The sequence below is a fragment of the Xyrauchen texanus genome, chromosome 42 (genome assembly GCF_025860055.1).
Source record: "Xyrauchen texanus isolate HMW12.3.18 chromosome 42, RBS_HiC_50CHRs, whole genome shotgun sequence".
NCBI classification, from domain to species: Eukaryota; Metazoa; Chordata; class Actinopteri; order Cypriniformes; family Catostomidae; genus Xyrauchen; species Xyrauchen texanus.
Genome location: NC_068317.1, coordinates 3,332,249 through 3,347,046, shown reverse-complemented (window position 1 = coordinate 3,347,046; position 14,798 = coordinate 3,332,249). Strand labels below are relative to the sequence as shown.

General features: G+C 41.1%; 1 protein-coding gene across 1 annotated transcript in view; it reads left to right on the top strand.

Moving 5' to 3' along the window:
• LOC127634790 (probable G-protein coupled receptor 158) overlaps positions 1 to 4,345 on the top strand; it is a 222,415-nt gene extending 218,070 nt beyond the window's left edge. The window contains exons 9-12 of the mRNA XM_052114473.1: positions 1,405 to 1,510; positions 1,600 to 1,746; positions 1,898 to 1,981; positions 2,408 to 4,345. Coding sequence (XP_051970433.1) covers positions 1,405 to 1,510; positions 1,600 to 1,746; positions 1,898 to 1,981; positions 2,408 to 4,345 — 2,275 coding nt within the window. The remainder of the gene's footprint in view (positions 1 to 1,404; positions 1,511 to 1,599; positions 1,747 to 1,897; positions 1,982 to 2,407) is intronic.
• Positions 4,346 to 14,798: the final 10,453 nt, after the last annotated feature.

The following is a 14,798-nucleotide window of genomic DNA, read 5'->3' as shown; positions in this document are numbered from 1 at the left end:
AGTGTTAGTATAGTATACATTGTTTGTTATAGTGTTAGTTCAGTATACATTGTTTGTTACGGTTATTCCATGTATACACCATGTGCTCTTATTAGCCAATCAGATGTGGCTACGTCATTACGTAGGGATTAGTTCTGCTTGTTTACATTTAGCATCAGTATGCTCGTAGGCTCCAGTGCGGATGGTTGTACATAAACCCATCAGCGCTGGGCAAGAGCATAAAACCCCCGTTATGTAAGTTTGCTATGTCTTAATCAGTAAAGTGAAATTACTGAACAGATTCTATTTGTTGTGTGCTTCTCTTCATGCCTCCACGGACACTGAGAAACTAACACGAGAAATACAACAGTATGTAGGAGGAAGATGAACTGCCATCCTCGTCGCCAGTTTGTTGTGTAGTCACATAAATCAAGCAAGATCACATTCAAGTAACACACGTATCATTACTTAAGCATCGCATGCTAACAACAAAACTTTCTTCCAGTTCCCCACATAATACAACAACTCCCTCTAGTGGCATTGACCAATCAATAGTATGAGTGACACAACGTCTCATTCCCTCCATCAGGGAACGGCGGTTTGACAGTAACCAAGACGTTTTCTGTATTATTCTGCCCGGTTGGTAAAAGTCATGACTGAATTGGTTCTTGAATGACTGAAATTTCCCAGATAGTACATCACGTACATCTCGAGATGTTTGTTTTAGATCTTTTCATCTGGAAATCATCGCATTTTAATACACATCTCCTAAACGTCTTACAAAGATCAGTTTTAAAAACATTCTAAATCAAAAACATCTCAAAGACATCTGGTGTATGTCTGATTGATGTGAAAAAACGTCATATAGATGTATTGCAGATGAGCAAATAAAACAATAGACAATAACTGTGGACTATCATTGTTTATTAGTGTAAAATATGATATACAGTATATTGCTTTTGAAAGGTGTGCTATCAAATATAAAATAAGTTGATTAAAAGCGTAGAGAGATTGATTTGGTTACATCAATCACAATAATTTATGGTAGAGGTGGTCACTGTGATTCCATTTTCCAAAACACATCCCACATCAAGCTCTCTTGAATTGGTGTAATATTTCACAAATAATTTGACATGTAAGCATGATTTGCTTTTACATTTAAATTTTTTTTTTTTCAAGTAAGTGTTAATCACACTGTATTGTGACTTCTACATATGCAGTATCGTGGCTTCCAAGAGCTCATGGTATGTGTGTCTTGAAGTTTAAATGTTGTGATTTTTAGTTCACGGAACCGTAGAGACATGCTTTATTACTCCGATTAATTACCAGATTATTTGTAAAATACAAAAATATTGTGTTTATTTTTTTGTTCCTCTCGCAGTACAAAAGTGTATATTAGTCCTATTTCTGTAAATTTACCTGTAGGTTTACTCTTGCATCCGAACTGCACCCGGACTGGATGTTGATGCTATTTTTTGCTCATACACACCTGACAGTCACTGTCACTTTGGGGTTACTGCTTGTGCCAAAGGTAAATCCACCTATCCTCTTACATTTTTTGATGACCAATTAACAATTGTATTTTTGAGAATCTCTGAAATGCTCACATCTTTGTAACAGTTCTTGTTTGCGGGGACACATATAAGGGATGACATTGCTACAGAGGCTTATGAAGATGAATTGGACATGGGACGGTCTGGGTCATACCTGAATAGCAGCATCACGTCTGCCTGGAGTGAGCACAGTCTGGATCCAGAGGACATCCGGGTAGGTGCCCTGGTTTCAATCCTGCCTCCCTGTTCCCCTTGACTCCCTCCTGCCTTAGTAATTAACTGGTATTTCATAATCTGCAAATGTCTCTTCACCCCTTATCCTGTGATTGACAAACATACTGAGCCATGGCAGTTTTTTATTTCAGACACCAGAGGAAATGGGCCATCTAAGTTCTAGTAATGGCTGTGGCGTAAGGTCTTGCGACAGTCTTTGGGAAAAACTTACCAACGTGAGCAGAAGTTTTTGTTTGTTTGTTAGAGCTGAAGAAGTCTCTCATGAAACACACAAAAAAAAAATTTTGTAAAGGGTTGAATAATTTCTGCTCTTGGGATAATAAACACTTATACCTTCAAGACAAGACTGCACTCAATACATCCAAGTACTTCAGAGGCTGTTTCAGATCTAACAATAAAAAACAAAATTTTTGTATTTGACACCGGCCCAGACTGTCCTGTCTTTAATTAGTGTAAAACAGCATGTTGGTTTGGTCTAACGTCTGTGCGGCACTGTCTGTCGTAGCATATGATGACTAGTACTGCATGTTTTTGTGCCATTGAATGTCTGCTTTACTGTAACTAGAATCATTTAATTTGTACACTTCTAAGTCCTAGACAGCTTTTGGGAATTAATGGTGGATTTTGCTTTTAATCCACAGGAAGAGCTGAAGAAACTCTACTCACAGTTGGAGATCTATAAAAGAAAAAAGATGCTGTCCAACAATCCTCACCTGCAGAAGAAGCGCAGCTCTAAGAAAGGTCTAGGCCGCTCCCTCATGAGGCGCATCACTGAGATTCCAGAGACTATGGGGCGCCAGTGCAGCCATGAGGACAAGGACCTGGGTGACCATGGGAGTAACCGAAACAGCATATGTGTCTTGAGAAAGAATCCTTTTGACCCCTCACACTCTGTAAAGACTGCCAAAGATGAGTCCTTGAAGAGCAAAGTTTTCTCGCTTAAAAAATCACACAGCAGTTATGATCATGTCCGTGACAATAGTGAAGGTTCTAGTAGCTCAGTTACTGACAAGATGGAAGTGGCACAAACAGAAGGCTCTCTCCTTGAAACCCTGATGGGCAAGAAGCTGGTCAAGAAGTCCTCAGAGAAGATCGATGTAGCCAGTGAGTCAACAGAATCAGTTCCATTGGTGTGCAAGTCAGCCAGTGCTCACAACCTGACTGCTGATAAGAAACCAATCCACCCACGAACATCCATGCTGCAGAAATCTTTAAGCGTTATTGCCAGTGCCAAAGAGAAAACATTTGGTCTAACAGGAAAAGCTCAAGCAGCAGAGGATCCAACCAAGAAAGCTAATCAAAAGAACAAGGATACCAAGACTTCAGTTGAAGCTGAAGAAAAGGAGGGTTATCCAAAGATGATTGTCAGTCAGTCAGTGGAGTACAAGCAGACAGCTGCCAAAACCGGGATAATGAAGCAACAGATAAGTGGAAGCCAGCCCTCCATTTGCTCAGAACAAGCCAAGGGGAAAGACCTGTATGACCTTTCTGAAGTGTGCCCTTGGGAAGTGGAGGACTTACCGACCCCCTCAGAAAATAAGGTCCAGAAACATGTGTCCATTGCCCCCAAGCAGACCACTACAGTCCATGGAGGCAGCAACAAGGTGACAAAGCCGCAACAGCAGAAACAGAAAGGCTCAGAGCAGTCACCCTCTGTGGCCAGGCATCCAAACCAAAAAGATGTAGACAGAACAGACATCTGTCCATGGGAGGAGGGTGATGAGGACCATGGTCAGGCAACATGGCACAAACCTCCCTCCAAAAGTAAGCCTGCCATGTCCCAACCCCAGGCATCTGGAGAGGTCGCCACAGGTTCAAGAGCCGAGGTTTGTCCATGGGACTTTGAGGAGGTGCAGAGCAAGCCAAAGGACTTGGCTTGCTCCCCTGTTCAGAGCAGAGCTAAAATGAGCACCACACCAACTGAGATCAAAGGAAAAATAAGCTCCTCATCCACTAATGTCAAGGTCAAGGGTACTACCCCTACAGATGGCAAAGCAAAAACTCTGCCGGTGTCCACTAAATCAACAGGCAGCTCACTCCAGCCACCCTCTAAAGCAGACATTTGTCCATGGGACTTTGAAACTGTTTCAAGTCCCAACTCTGACAAGAACCCTAGCTCTTCTCAGGTTCCTAAAACAAAGGAGACCCATGCTATACAGAAGGGGACTTCCCCTGTAAAACTATTAGAGACAGAAATAGATAATGCAAAGTCTGCAGATGACGAAAAAGTGAAATCAAAAGCAAAAGACAAGGTCACCACTAGCAAGACAAAAGAAAGACCTGTCAGCCAGTCTAAGTCAGCTGAGGTTTGCCCATGGGACGTTGAGAGTAGTCAGGAAATTGTCTCAATGGATAAACATAAAAGTCAAAATGTTGCAATAGCTAAAAGCAAGCAAGCAGATGTATCCCCTTGGGATTTTGAAGATGCAGCTACTAGTAAAGAAGCACATAGGAGCACCAGTTCATCCGCTGGCAAACAGAAAAGTCCTAATTCCAAAAGCAGAGTAACTAGCAGTGTCAAAATGTCAGATGTCTGCCCTTGGGACTTTGATGACCAAACATCGACAAAAAAGGCATGACAATTTACCTAAGCGAACCATTAGATAGTCCTCATTATATGTGCATTTTCTTTCATAAGTACACCATGGAATAAAAACTTTAATAGAATTTATGGTGATTTGGGGAAGAAAATCAACAAGTCACACAAGCTGCCTTTCTCTTCAACAGTTTGTTTTCTTCTTGTGTTTTTTGGAATATATATATATATATATATATATATATATATATATATATATATATATATATATATATATATATATATATATAAAATCTTTTTTTTACCAAAAATGCAACAACTCACCAGGCATTCCAGATTCTGAAGTATTTGTCAAACCTTTAAATAGTAACGCTAGTTTACAATTATGCAACTCTTTATGTGCAATGTAAAAATATGCCTATACTCATCACATGCATCCTCATTTACATTTGAACTCTCTTAATAGCTGAATCTGTAGCCTCTCCTTGACTCTGGCTTCCACAAAAGATTATTCAAGTTCCTGATACATAGGATGTTTGTCTGGAACATGCATGAAGTGTCATGGGGTCTAATCTATTTCTGTTTTTCTTTTATTGTGTTTCATACATTATGGTTTGGTTTGAGTAAAAATGAATACTTGCCAAAGATAGAGGTACAATTCAACAGAACAATAGAGGCATTTGTAAAGTGTGCCCGAATTCAGATGGCTGCTTGTTGGAAAATTAGTCTGTAGCACTTTAGTAATGAGTATACTTAGAAGTACATCAACAGAACATAACTCCATAATTATTTGCCCTTGATTGTCTTTTGGCCTTGCTTGTTTTTGCCAGTGAGATCATATGTACGCATCTGCCATGCTCTTTTAGTTTTCCTAACTATTAAAAATAAGTTTGTGATGAGGATGAGGGCATGGCCGGGCTTTGCTGGAGCACGGTCAGCGCTGAGTCAGTTGATCAGCGGGAGAGCAAGATAAGGGGCATCTGGAGACGCCGGTTCAGGAGAGAGAGAGACGCACTTGGTTGCGCTGCATGTGTGTCTGTGTTTGTTTATGTTTGTTTTATGTTGAGTTTCTCATTAAACTTTATGTTGACTGTTCAGCCGGTTACAGCCTCCTCCCCGTTCATTACCTGTTACAATTGTGTCAAAACCCGGGAGGGAGGAGGGATGCGCTGTCGTGGAGTCCTCGCCATTGTCATCCACCAGGGGAGCAGCCGCTGCCTTCTGCCTGGGGAAGGAGGGGTCACTGCCGGCCACTGAGTGTCGGAGGAACCACGGCTGTCTGCCGAGAAGGGGAAGAGAATTTCTGTCCGTCAAGCAGTCGAGGACCATGCGATAGCACATCCAGGAGCCGGCGAGCAAGTTCTTCTCTCTCTCTGTGTCTCCGCTCACTATTTCACTTTCCTCACACCTCCCCTCATCTCTCAATCAGCTGATCAGCAGGAGAGCGAGATAAGGCACAGCCTGAGATGTCGGTTCGAGAGAGAGAGAGAATCAAATGGCCGTGCTGCATGTCTGTCTGTGTTTGTTTATGCTTGTTTTATGTTGGGTTTCTCATTAAACTTTATGTTGAATGTTCAGCCAGTGCCCACCTCCTCCTTGCCCGTTTGTTACCTGTTACAAAGTTAAAACAATATAACATTTCCAATGCTTCCAAATTGCTGATATATTATCCCGAATGTGCCTATTTAGTCCTGTACCAGTCTTATTTGTTTTGGGAAATAATCTTTTTTTTTTTGTCATAACCCATGATACACATACCCAATGAAACACTTGATGTGAACTTGTACAGTATAGTACCTGATATCCATTAGCATTTTATGATGATAAGGTGAGACAGGAAGTGTTGTAACACATTTTGTTTCAAAGTCTATTACTTAGTGTTTTATGCTGTGTCTAAAACGTTGATATATTCTCTTATTTATCTCATACTTATTTATCTGGACGTAGGATGGACTAAAGAGTGAATAAACTGCTATCAACTGCAATTCAATCAAACAGCGGGTTACACTTCTCTGACCTCAGCTTGCATCACTTTTCTTTAAATGGAATACATACAGGTCCTTCTCAAAAAATTAGCATATTGTGATAAAGTTCATTATTTTCCATAATGTAATGATAAAAATTAAACTTTCATATATTTTAGATTCATTGCACACCAACTGAAATATTTCAGGTCTTTTATTGTTTTAATACTGATGATTTTGGCATACAGCTCATGAAAACCCAAAATTCCTATCTCAAAAAATTAGCATATTTCATCCGACCAATAAAAGAAGTGTTTTTAATACAAAAAAGTCAACCTTCAAATAATTATGTTCAGTTATGCACTCAATACTTGGTCGGGAATCCTTTTGCAGAGAATTACTGCTTCAATGCAGCGTGGCATGGAGGCAATCAGCCTGTGGCACTGCTGAGGTGTTATGGAGGCCCAGGATGCTTCGATAGCGGCCTTAAGCTCATCCAGAGTGTTGGGTCTTACGTCTCTCAACTTTCTCTTCACAATATCCCACAGATTCTCTATGGGGTTCAGGTCAGGAGAGTTGGCAGGCCAATTGAGCACAGTAATACCATGGTCAGTAAACCATTTACCAGTGGTTTTGGCACTGTGAGCAGGTGCCAGGTCGTGCTGAAAAATGAAATCTTCATCTCCATAAAGCTTTTCAGCAGATGGAAGCATGAAGTGCTCCAAAATCTCCTGATAGCTAGCTGCATTGACCCTGCCCTTGATAAAACACAGTGGACCAACACCAGCAGCTGACATGGCACCCCAGACCATCACTGACTGTGGGTACTTGACACTGGACTTCAGGCATTTTGGCATTTCCTTCTCCCCAGTCTTCCTCCAGACTCTGGCACCTTGATTTCGAATGACATGCAAAATTTGCTTTCATCCGAAAAAAGTACTTTGGACCACTGAGCAACAGTCCAGTGCTGCTTCTCTGTAGCCCAGGTCAGGCGCTTCTGCCGCTGTTTCTGGTGCCTGTGCACAGTGGCTCTGGATGTTTCTACTCCAGACTCAGTCCACTGCTTCCGTAGGTCCCCCAAGGTCTGGAATCAGTCCTTCTCCACAATCTTCCTCAGGGTCCGGTCACCTCTTCTCGTTGTGCAGCGTTTTTTGCCACACTTTTTCCTTCCCACAGACTTCCCACTGAGGTGCCTTGATACAGCACTCTGGGAACAGCCTATTTGTTCAGAAATTTCTTTCTGTGTCTTACCCTCTTGCTTGAGGGTGTCAATGATGGCCTTCTGGACAGCAGTCAGGTCGGCAGTCTTACCCATGATTGCGGTTTTGAGTAATGAAACAGGCTGGGAGTTTTTAAAAGCCTCAGGAATCTTTTGCAGGTGTTTAGTTGATTCAGATGATTAGGTTAATAGCTCATTTAGAGACCCTTTTCATGATATGCTAATTTTTTGAGATAGGAATTTGGGGTTTTCATGAGCTGTATGCCAAAATCATCAGTATTAAAACAATAAAAGACCTGAAATATTTCAGTTGGTGTGCAATGAATCTAAAATATATGAAAGTTTAATTTTTATCATTACATTATGGAAAATAATGAACTTTATCACAATATGCTAATTTTTTGAGAAGGACCTGTAGATGAAAATTACTGCCAATTAAAGCTATTATCAGCCAAATAACATATGACACTGCATCCATGTGCACTTCTGCAGTCAATTCAGGATGGACTTAAAATACATTTAATCATTAATATTACAGTTTAATCAATATCCTTTAGTTCCCGTCTGTCGCGCACTTCAACGTTTTGGCGAAAAAGCGACACAAGGGGTCTTGAGAGCCTTTTACATCTCTGATCTATGAGAAAAGGCCAATGAGAAATTGGCAGACAGAATTTGCATGTCCCGCCCCCGGACATACGGGTATAAAGGGAGGGAAATGTGTCTGTTTCATTCAGAAATTTTCTTCGGAGCCGACCGGTTATGTATGCAGCGAGCTGCCAGTCACACACTGTTCCTCCCATCTCTGAGCGATTGCTGATGGATCTACGGCGCATATCAGTGGCCACCAGCGTCAGGCACCCCGCAGGAGGCGCACGTCCCCGTCTCACGAACCCCTTCGAGGATCCGGAAGGCTCCCAAGCATTCCTGAGACGGACAACCCAGGGACCAAGATGTTTGCTACGGAGCTGGTAGGCAGACCACTCCGTCCCCCGGTGGAGGGCCGGGAGGAGAATTTTCAGTTAAGTTTACTTACTTTTCTGCACCCCCTTCGGGCTGCGGTACCCACATTCTCAATAAAAGAGCAATTCCCTTTGTCTCTTGGTCACCTGGCCCGCAAATGCCGTTCTCACGGCACTCTGCCGCCACACCTCAACAGTCCCGGCACATTGGACGCAGACCTCTCGCCTCCAGACTCACGACTGTTGTCCCCCGGCTGGCCGGTTCTGACGAGTCTAGAGGATGCCTCAGTAGGACCTCCTCCTCAATCACTAACCCGCCCCCCACCGGATGTGCGGAGCAAGGTAAGTGCTTCGAATCTTCTCTCAGCACCAGAGCCTCTGGACGTGTTTTTGCCTCCCGACGCCGCATTACCTACTCCGCCCCACTGCGAAGCCCCGCCAGGTACGTCAAAAATAATCACCCCCTTAGTGCCCCTAGCATGGAGCTTGGATGCATGACTCTAGCTTCCCAATCTGTCGCGCTGGCTGGCTAGGACCATTCAACTTGTTTATGCAATCTCAGACCGATCTTGGACTTGCGAGTTTTCAACCGGGCTTTGCACAAACTCCCGTTCAAAATGCTCACGCAAAGACACATTCTAACTTGCATCCAGCATCTAGATTGGTTCGCAGCGGTAGACCTGAAGGATGCGTACTTCCACGTCTCAATATTGCCTTGACATCGACCCTTTCTATGCTTCACGTTCGACGGCCAGGTTTATCAGTACAAGGTCCTCCCCTTTGGAAAGTCCCTGTGCCCTTTCCCCGCTTCGGGAAGCAGGCATCCACATTCTCAACTACCTTGACGACTGGCTCATTCTGGCCCACTCCCGAGAGTTACTATGCACCCAAAAAGACCAGGTGCTTAGGTACCTCAGCCGTTTAGCTCTTCAGGTCAACTGGGAAAAAAGCAAGCTCACCCCGGTTCAGAGCATCTCTTTTCTTGGCATGGAGTTAGACTCAGTCTCAATGTTAGCGCGCCTCACCAACGAGCGTGTGCAGTCAGTGCTAAAATGCCTCACCGCGTTCAGGCCGGGCACGGCGGTCCCCTTAAAACATTTCCAGAGGCTCCTGGGGCATATGGCATCCACCATGGCTGTCGCGCCACTGGTGTTGATGCATATGAGACTGCTTCAGCACTGGCTCCGGACTCGAGTCCTGAGACGAGCATGGCGCTGCGGCACGCACCGTGTGTTCATCACCCCCGCCTACCGCCAAACTTTCAAACCCTGGACAGACCTCTGCTTTCTTCGGATAGGAGTCCCCTTGCAACAGGTGTTCCGATGCGTCCTGGTCACCACAAACGCCTCCAGATTGGGTTGAGGTGCCGTGTGCAATGGGCACGCAGCCGCGGGCCATTGGAAAGGGGCCCCGCTGCGCTGGCACATCAACTGCCTAGAGTTGTTGGCTGTACTTTTTGCCCTACGGAGGTTTTTCCCACTAATTCAGGGCAAACACATCTTGATCCGATCAGACAGCACCACCATGGTAGCGTACGTAAATCGCCAAGGCGCTGTACGCTCCCGTCACATGTCACAGCTCGCCCGTCGTCTCCCCCTTTGGACTCAAGTCCAGCTGCTTTAACTCTATGTGAGAAACATAGAGAGAGAAAAGGCACGGCTGGTGCGGCCTGCTCCCATGCTTGGCACGTCGCCTTGTTCCCCCCTGTCAGGGGTAAAGAACCAGAAGGCTTTGATGTTTTTATGGGGCGTTGGGGAAGGGTACGTGCAGCCTGGCACAGCTGGTTACTTTGGCACATAAAATACTTGCCCGCTCCTGTGTCAGCAGTACACGTACACGGCTCAGCGCATGGCGTGATTTAAATTGGACCCGTAGTGTCGCTTCTTCGACACAACGTCGAAGTGAGCGACAGACGGGGAACGTCTAGGTTAAGGATGCAGATGGAGGGAACGAGACTTCGTCTTGTGTCTTCCGGCCACATCGCTGAACCAAGCCACTGTTGCGGCCGAACCATTGTCGGCTCCTCAGAAAAATCCTGAATGAAATCCTGATCCTGAATGATTGCCTCCCTTTATACCCGTATGTCCGGGGGTTGGACATGCAAATTCTGTTTGCCAATTTCTCATTGGCCTTTTCTCATAGATCAGAGATGCAAAAGGCTCTCAAGAGAGACCCCTAGTGTCGCTTCTTCGACACAACGTCTCATTCCCTCCATCAGGGAACGGAGGTTACATTCGTAACCTAGACGTTTTACGCACTGCCCCCCAAAAATCTACTCAGTTTGCATAATGACACATATTACACTTAGATAACTGAAAGTGGCATTAAATTCATGCTGCATAGCCAGAGGGGAACTGGCTTCCCCAGCTGAGCCTGGTTTCTCCCAAAGTGTTTCTGTTTGTTTTGTTTTTTATCTTATGGAGTTTTGGGATCCTTACTACAGCCTTTGGCTTGCTCACTGTGGGCAGTGTGGCATCGACCAAACAGTCCTGTGCGGCACGAGCCAAATTTACATTGAAGTAAAAGCATTGTGTCCATTACTACATTCAAACATGCTGCTACATGGAAGCTAAAGTGTTTTCCATGCTGATCATAGTGTTTTCAGACAGTCATTAATTTTCCTTTGGTTATTATGTTTATTTTTACTTCTTGTCATCGCAGACTTTATATTGCAAGAATATGTGGTAAGCCTTTACAATAAGTTTTTATATGTTTACATTAGTTAACACAATATTTAACATGAAATACAGTGGAGAAATATTTTACAGAATTTTTACTTTACTATAATATTAGACAAATTTCAAAATTACACTGACCACTGGGTGGTTCAAGTAAATAACATAGTTTGCTTGACTTTTGGCATACATAGTTTATTTATGAACTGAATTGCTGGGATCTGAATTTGAGATTTGTATTTGTACTTCTGAATTTCTTCTTGATTGGAAAATTTGAAACTGTAATTCTATCATCTGAATTTTTACAGCTAATTCCACCTCAAAAAGAGAAAATCTGCTGTTTAAAAATATAAAATACTAAAATCTTTTTCAATTGTGTTAAATGTCACATGTCTAGGATACTTTAGACAATCTCAAATACATTTTGGGGTGGGTTGTAACACTAACATAAAACTTCTATTCTATCTATTTATAGACATTTTAAATGTCTATTTATGCATGAATGTATGGTGGTAAACAGATGTACTTGTTCAAAATAATAGTTTTTTTAAACACGTGTGGATATTAAATTATAAATTAAAAATTCAATTAAACAAGCAAGCTGTTGATTCAGATTATACCAGTTCTGCTATTTAACATTTGTTAACATGATCGCAAATCAAGGCCTATGAACCAGGCGAGAAATTCTTCTTTCTTACCTCAAAATTGTTCTCACATAAAAAATAAATAAATACATTTGTTAATATTTGTATACAAACAATCTCAAATGGTGATGGTCTTGTTAGATGTTTTCACTCCTTTCGCTAATTTCTAATTGGTTAAAATACATCACATCATTGTTACAACACTTCCCGATCACACTCCCTTCTACATCAATTAATTTATTAATAAAAACCTGGACTTCTCTCTTTGGATATTATAGAAAATTCTTCTATTTCTAAGAAGAACAACTTCTGAAACATGCCCAGTGACTACAGATGTGAATTCAACAATGTATCTAAATTACTGTTGGAATGTTAACATATCTTGAATGCCTTCTCAACACATGGTCATTGGTCATTTGTAATGATGTCAAGGTTATATAAAGTGTCTCATAAGGCATGAACTGTTGCACAGTATGATGCCTAGTAATATGACAAGTGAACTGTTTGTTTAAATGTTGCATTGAAGTATCCAACTGCAAACTCTATTTTGACCCAATTCTACTAAATGGTTTTTAAATGTAATGACAGCTATTCTTGTGTCCTGTAATGCAGTGTGTGCATACTATGAATTAGCAAGAATACAGAAGAAACAATTATACATTGTATATACATTACATGTACCAAAGAGGTAAACAATTTACCTAAATACCTGTATGTCATTCTTGACACAAATGATGTCACACTCCAATCTCTCCACAGTATGGTTAATCTACCAGTTTATCATTTTAAACTCATACTAATGCTGCCTTCAAGTACTCATGGATAGTTTGTATACTTATAAGTTTGGGAGTTGTAATTACGATGTGCGTTCAATTAATTTTGGTCGGGGGACAAAAAGTTTATGTTTTTGATTAAATTGATGCTTTTTCATATTTCATATACTTCACTTACTGAAAAAGCAATTCTTCTTCAACAGTACACAAAATGTATATGAACTCAACTGTACAGTCAGGATGTTAAAGTTAAATACAAATTTTAATTATGACCAAAAATTTGTTATTCTTTAACTGAAATGTCTCTAATTTGGAGGGAATATCCAGTGTTTCCCAGTGAATTATGACATTGTAACTAGATTACTTGGCTGATTTTGGAAAAAGGCATTACATTACTAAATTTTACTAACTTAAAGTTAATCTCTAAAACACTATACAGATTTTTTTTAATTTTGTGCTCAACAAATTCAAAATAATGTCAATATTTAAATTTACTCGTTCATTGTCGCAATAAAGTGAATATCTGCATAACACAATTCATGTTTTATATATTATTCTTTTTAAGTATTTTTTATTTTTTTATTTTATTCCATGTAATGCAAAAAGTAATTAACTGAAATAATTGTTATCTGATTACAAAAATCCCAAATGCGATGTGTTACACTATTTTCTGACAAATTTGATTACAATAACAAATTACTTTGTAATCATATTAAACCCAACACTGGTTCTCAGCTTGTAAATATGATTATTCCTTGACTTGAAGGCAGCATTACACCACAGTAATGTATTGACAACAATGCTGTTGTCAAGAAAGAATCATTACCTCACTTAATATTTACATTATAACCCAGAATTTCTGTTATCCTCATCTGGAGATGTGCTCATGAATTTATACTGTAGCTATACTAAACAAACCTTTCACCAACCTAGTTCTACTGCCCCTTAACTTTCCAGTCATCCCATACCCTGCTAAGAACATAATCTGTTCTTAATGTATGCCTTGATGGACGTGTAAAATTTACCAACTTTGCCACATAGAGAATGCTTCTGGGAATGGTTGTTGTGTCATAGTGCATCCCCCTAGTTTACAATTTTACCCATCTGCAACTACTTGGTTGATCTATATGTAGTATGATGTAAGCATTCAACTCATGACCTTTTAAAGTTGAATGGTAACCTTGCCAATTACATTGTCTTGGTGCAATGTTTAGTTCAGAAATGCTTCTTTATCTATTTCTGAAGTTATTTTAGTTATTTAGCTTGTTTACTTGGGCCCCACACGTGTCCCACCATCGTCACGTATCAGGGGACACTCCTACTACTTAACGCTGTATTGTCTTAGCTCTTACTCTCGTTGCTTCTGCATGATGATGAGAAATTAGTAAGACTGATGTTTCACTGCCCTTGATAGAACTTAAAAAAACTATCTTTGATCTTTATTGGACTGTTACAAGTTGTATAGTGAGTGAAACTGTACCCTACCCACTGTGTTATGTGCTTGTTATATTACATGCTCTATGACAAGCTTATAGCATACACATACGTAAATATTTGGTAGATTTATATTGTGTAACATTGTGATAGCATGTACATAAAAAATACCTCCTCTGCAATAAATCTTTCTATAAAAAGCAGTTCTGTGATTTTGAATTGTATAAGAAAAAGCTGCTACACATTAATTTAGAACAGTGGTTCCCAACCTGGAGTCCGGATGATAGTACTCCCGCTCTTTTGCACGCATGCGCGACCAAACAGTGCACGGGGAGAAAGAGAGATGAGATATGATTCATACACTGTGGTGCCTAATTATTAGGCAAGTGACTATTCTGATCTTATCATTATTTCCACGCACATTTTCCAACTCCAAATCAAATAATCTTGAATGCTTTTTGGATTCAATTATTTTCAGGTGGTATGTATTTGTGTAATGAGGGAGGGTGTGGTTAAAGTATATCAAGGTGTGCATAATTATTAGGCAGCTTCATTACCTCAGGTAAATTGGGCCAAAAAAGTGCACTGACACTGAAAAGTCAAATATATAGATGGATGCAACACTCTTGAAATAGTTAAACTATTGAGGTGTGACCACTGGACAATCAAACGTTTTGTTTGCGAATAGTCAACTGGGGCGCAAAAAAATTTACGGAGAAGAAAAGGTGCAAAATAACTGCAAAAGACTTGAGAAGAATTAAACGTGAAGATACTGGGAACCCATTATCATCCAACGCTACCATATTCCAGAACTTCAACCTACCTGGA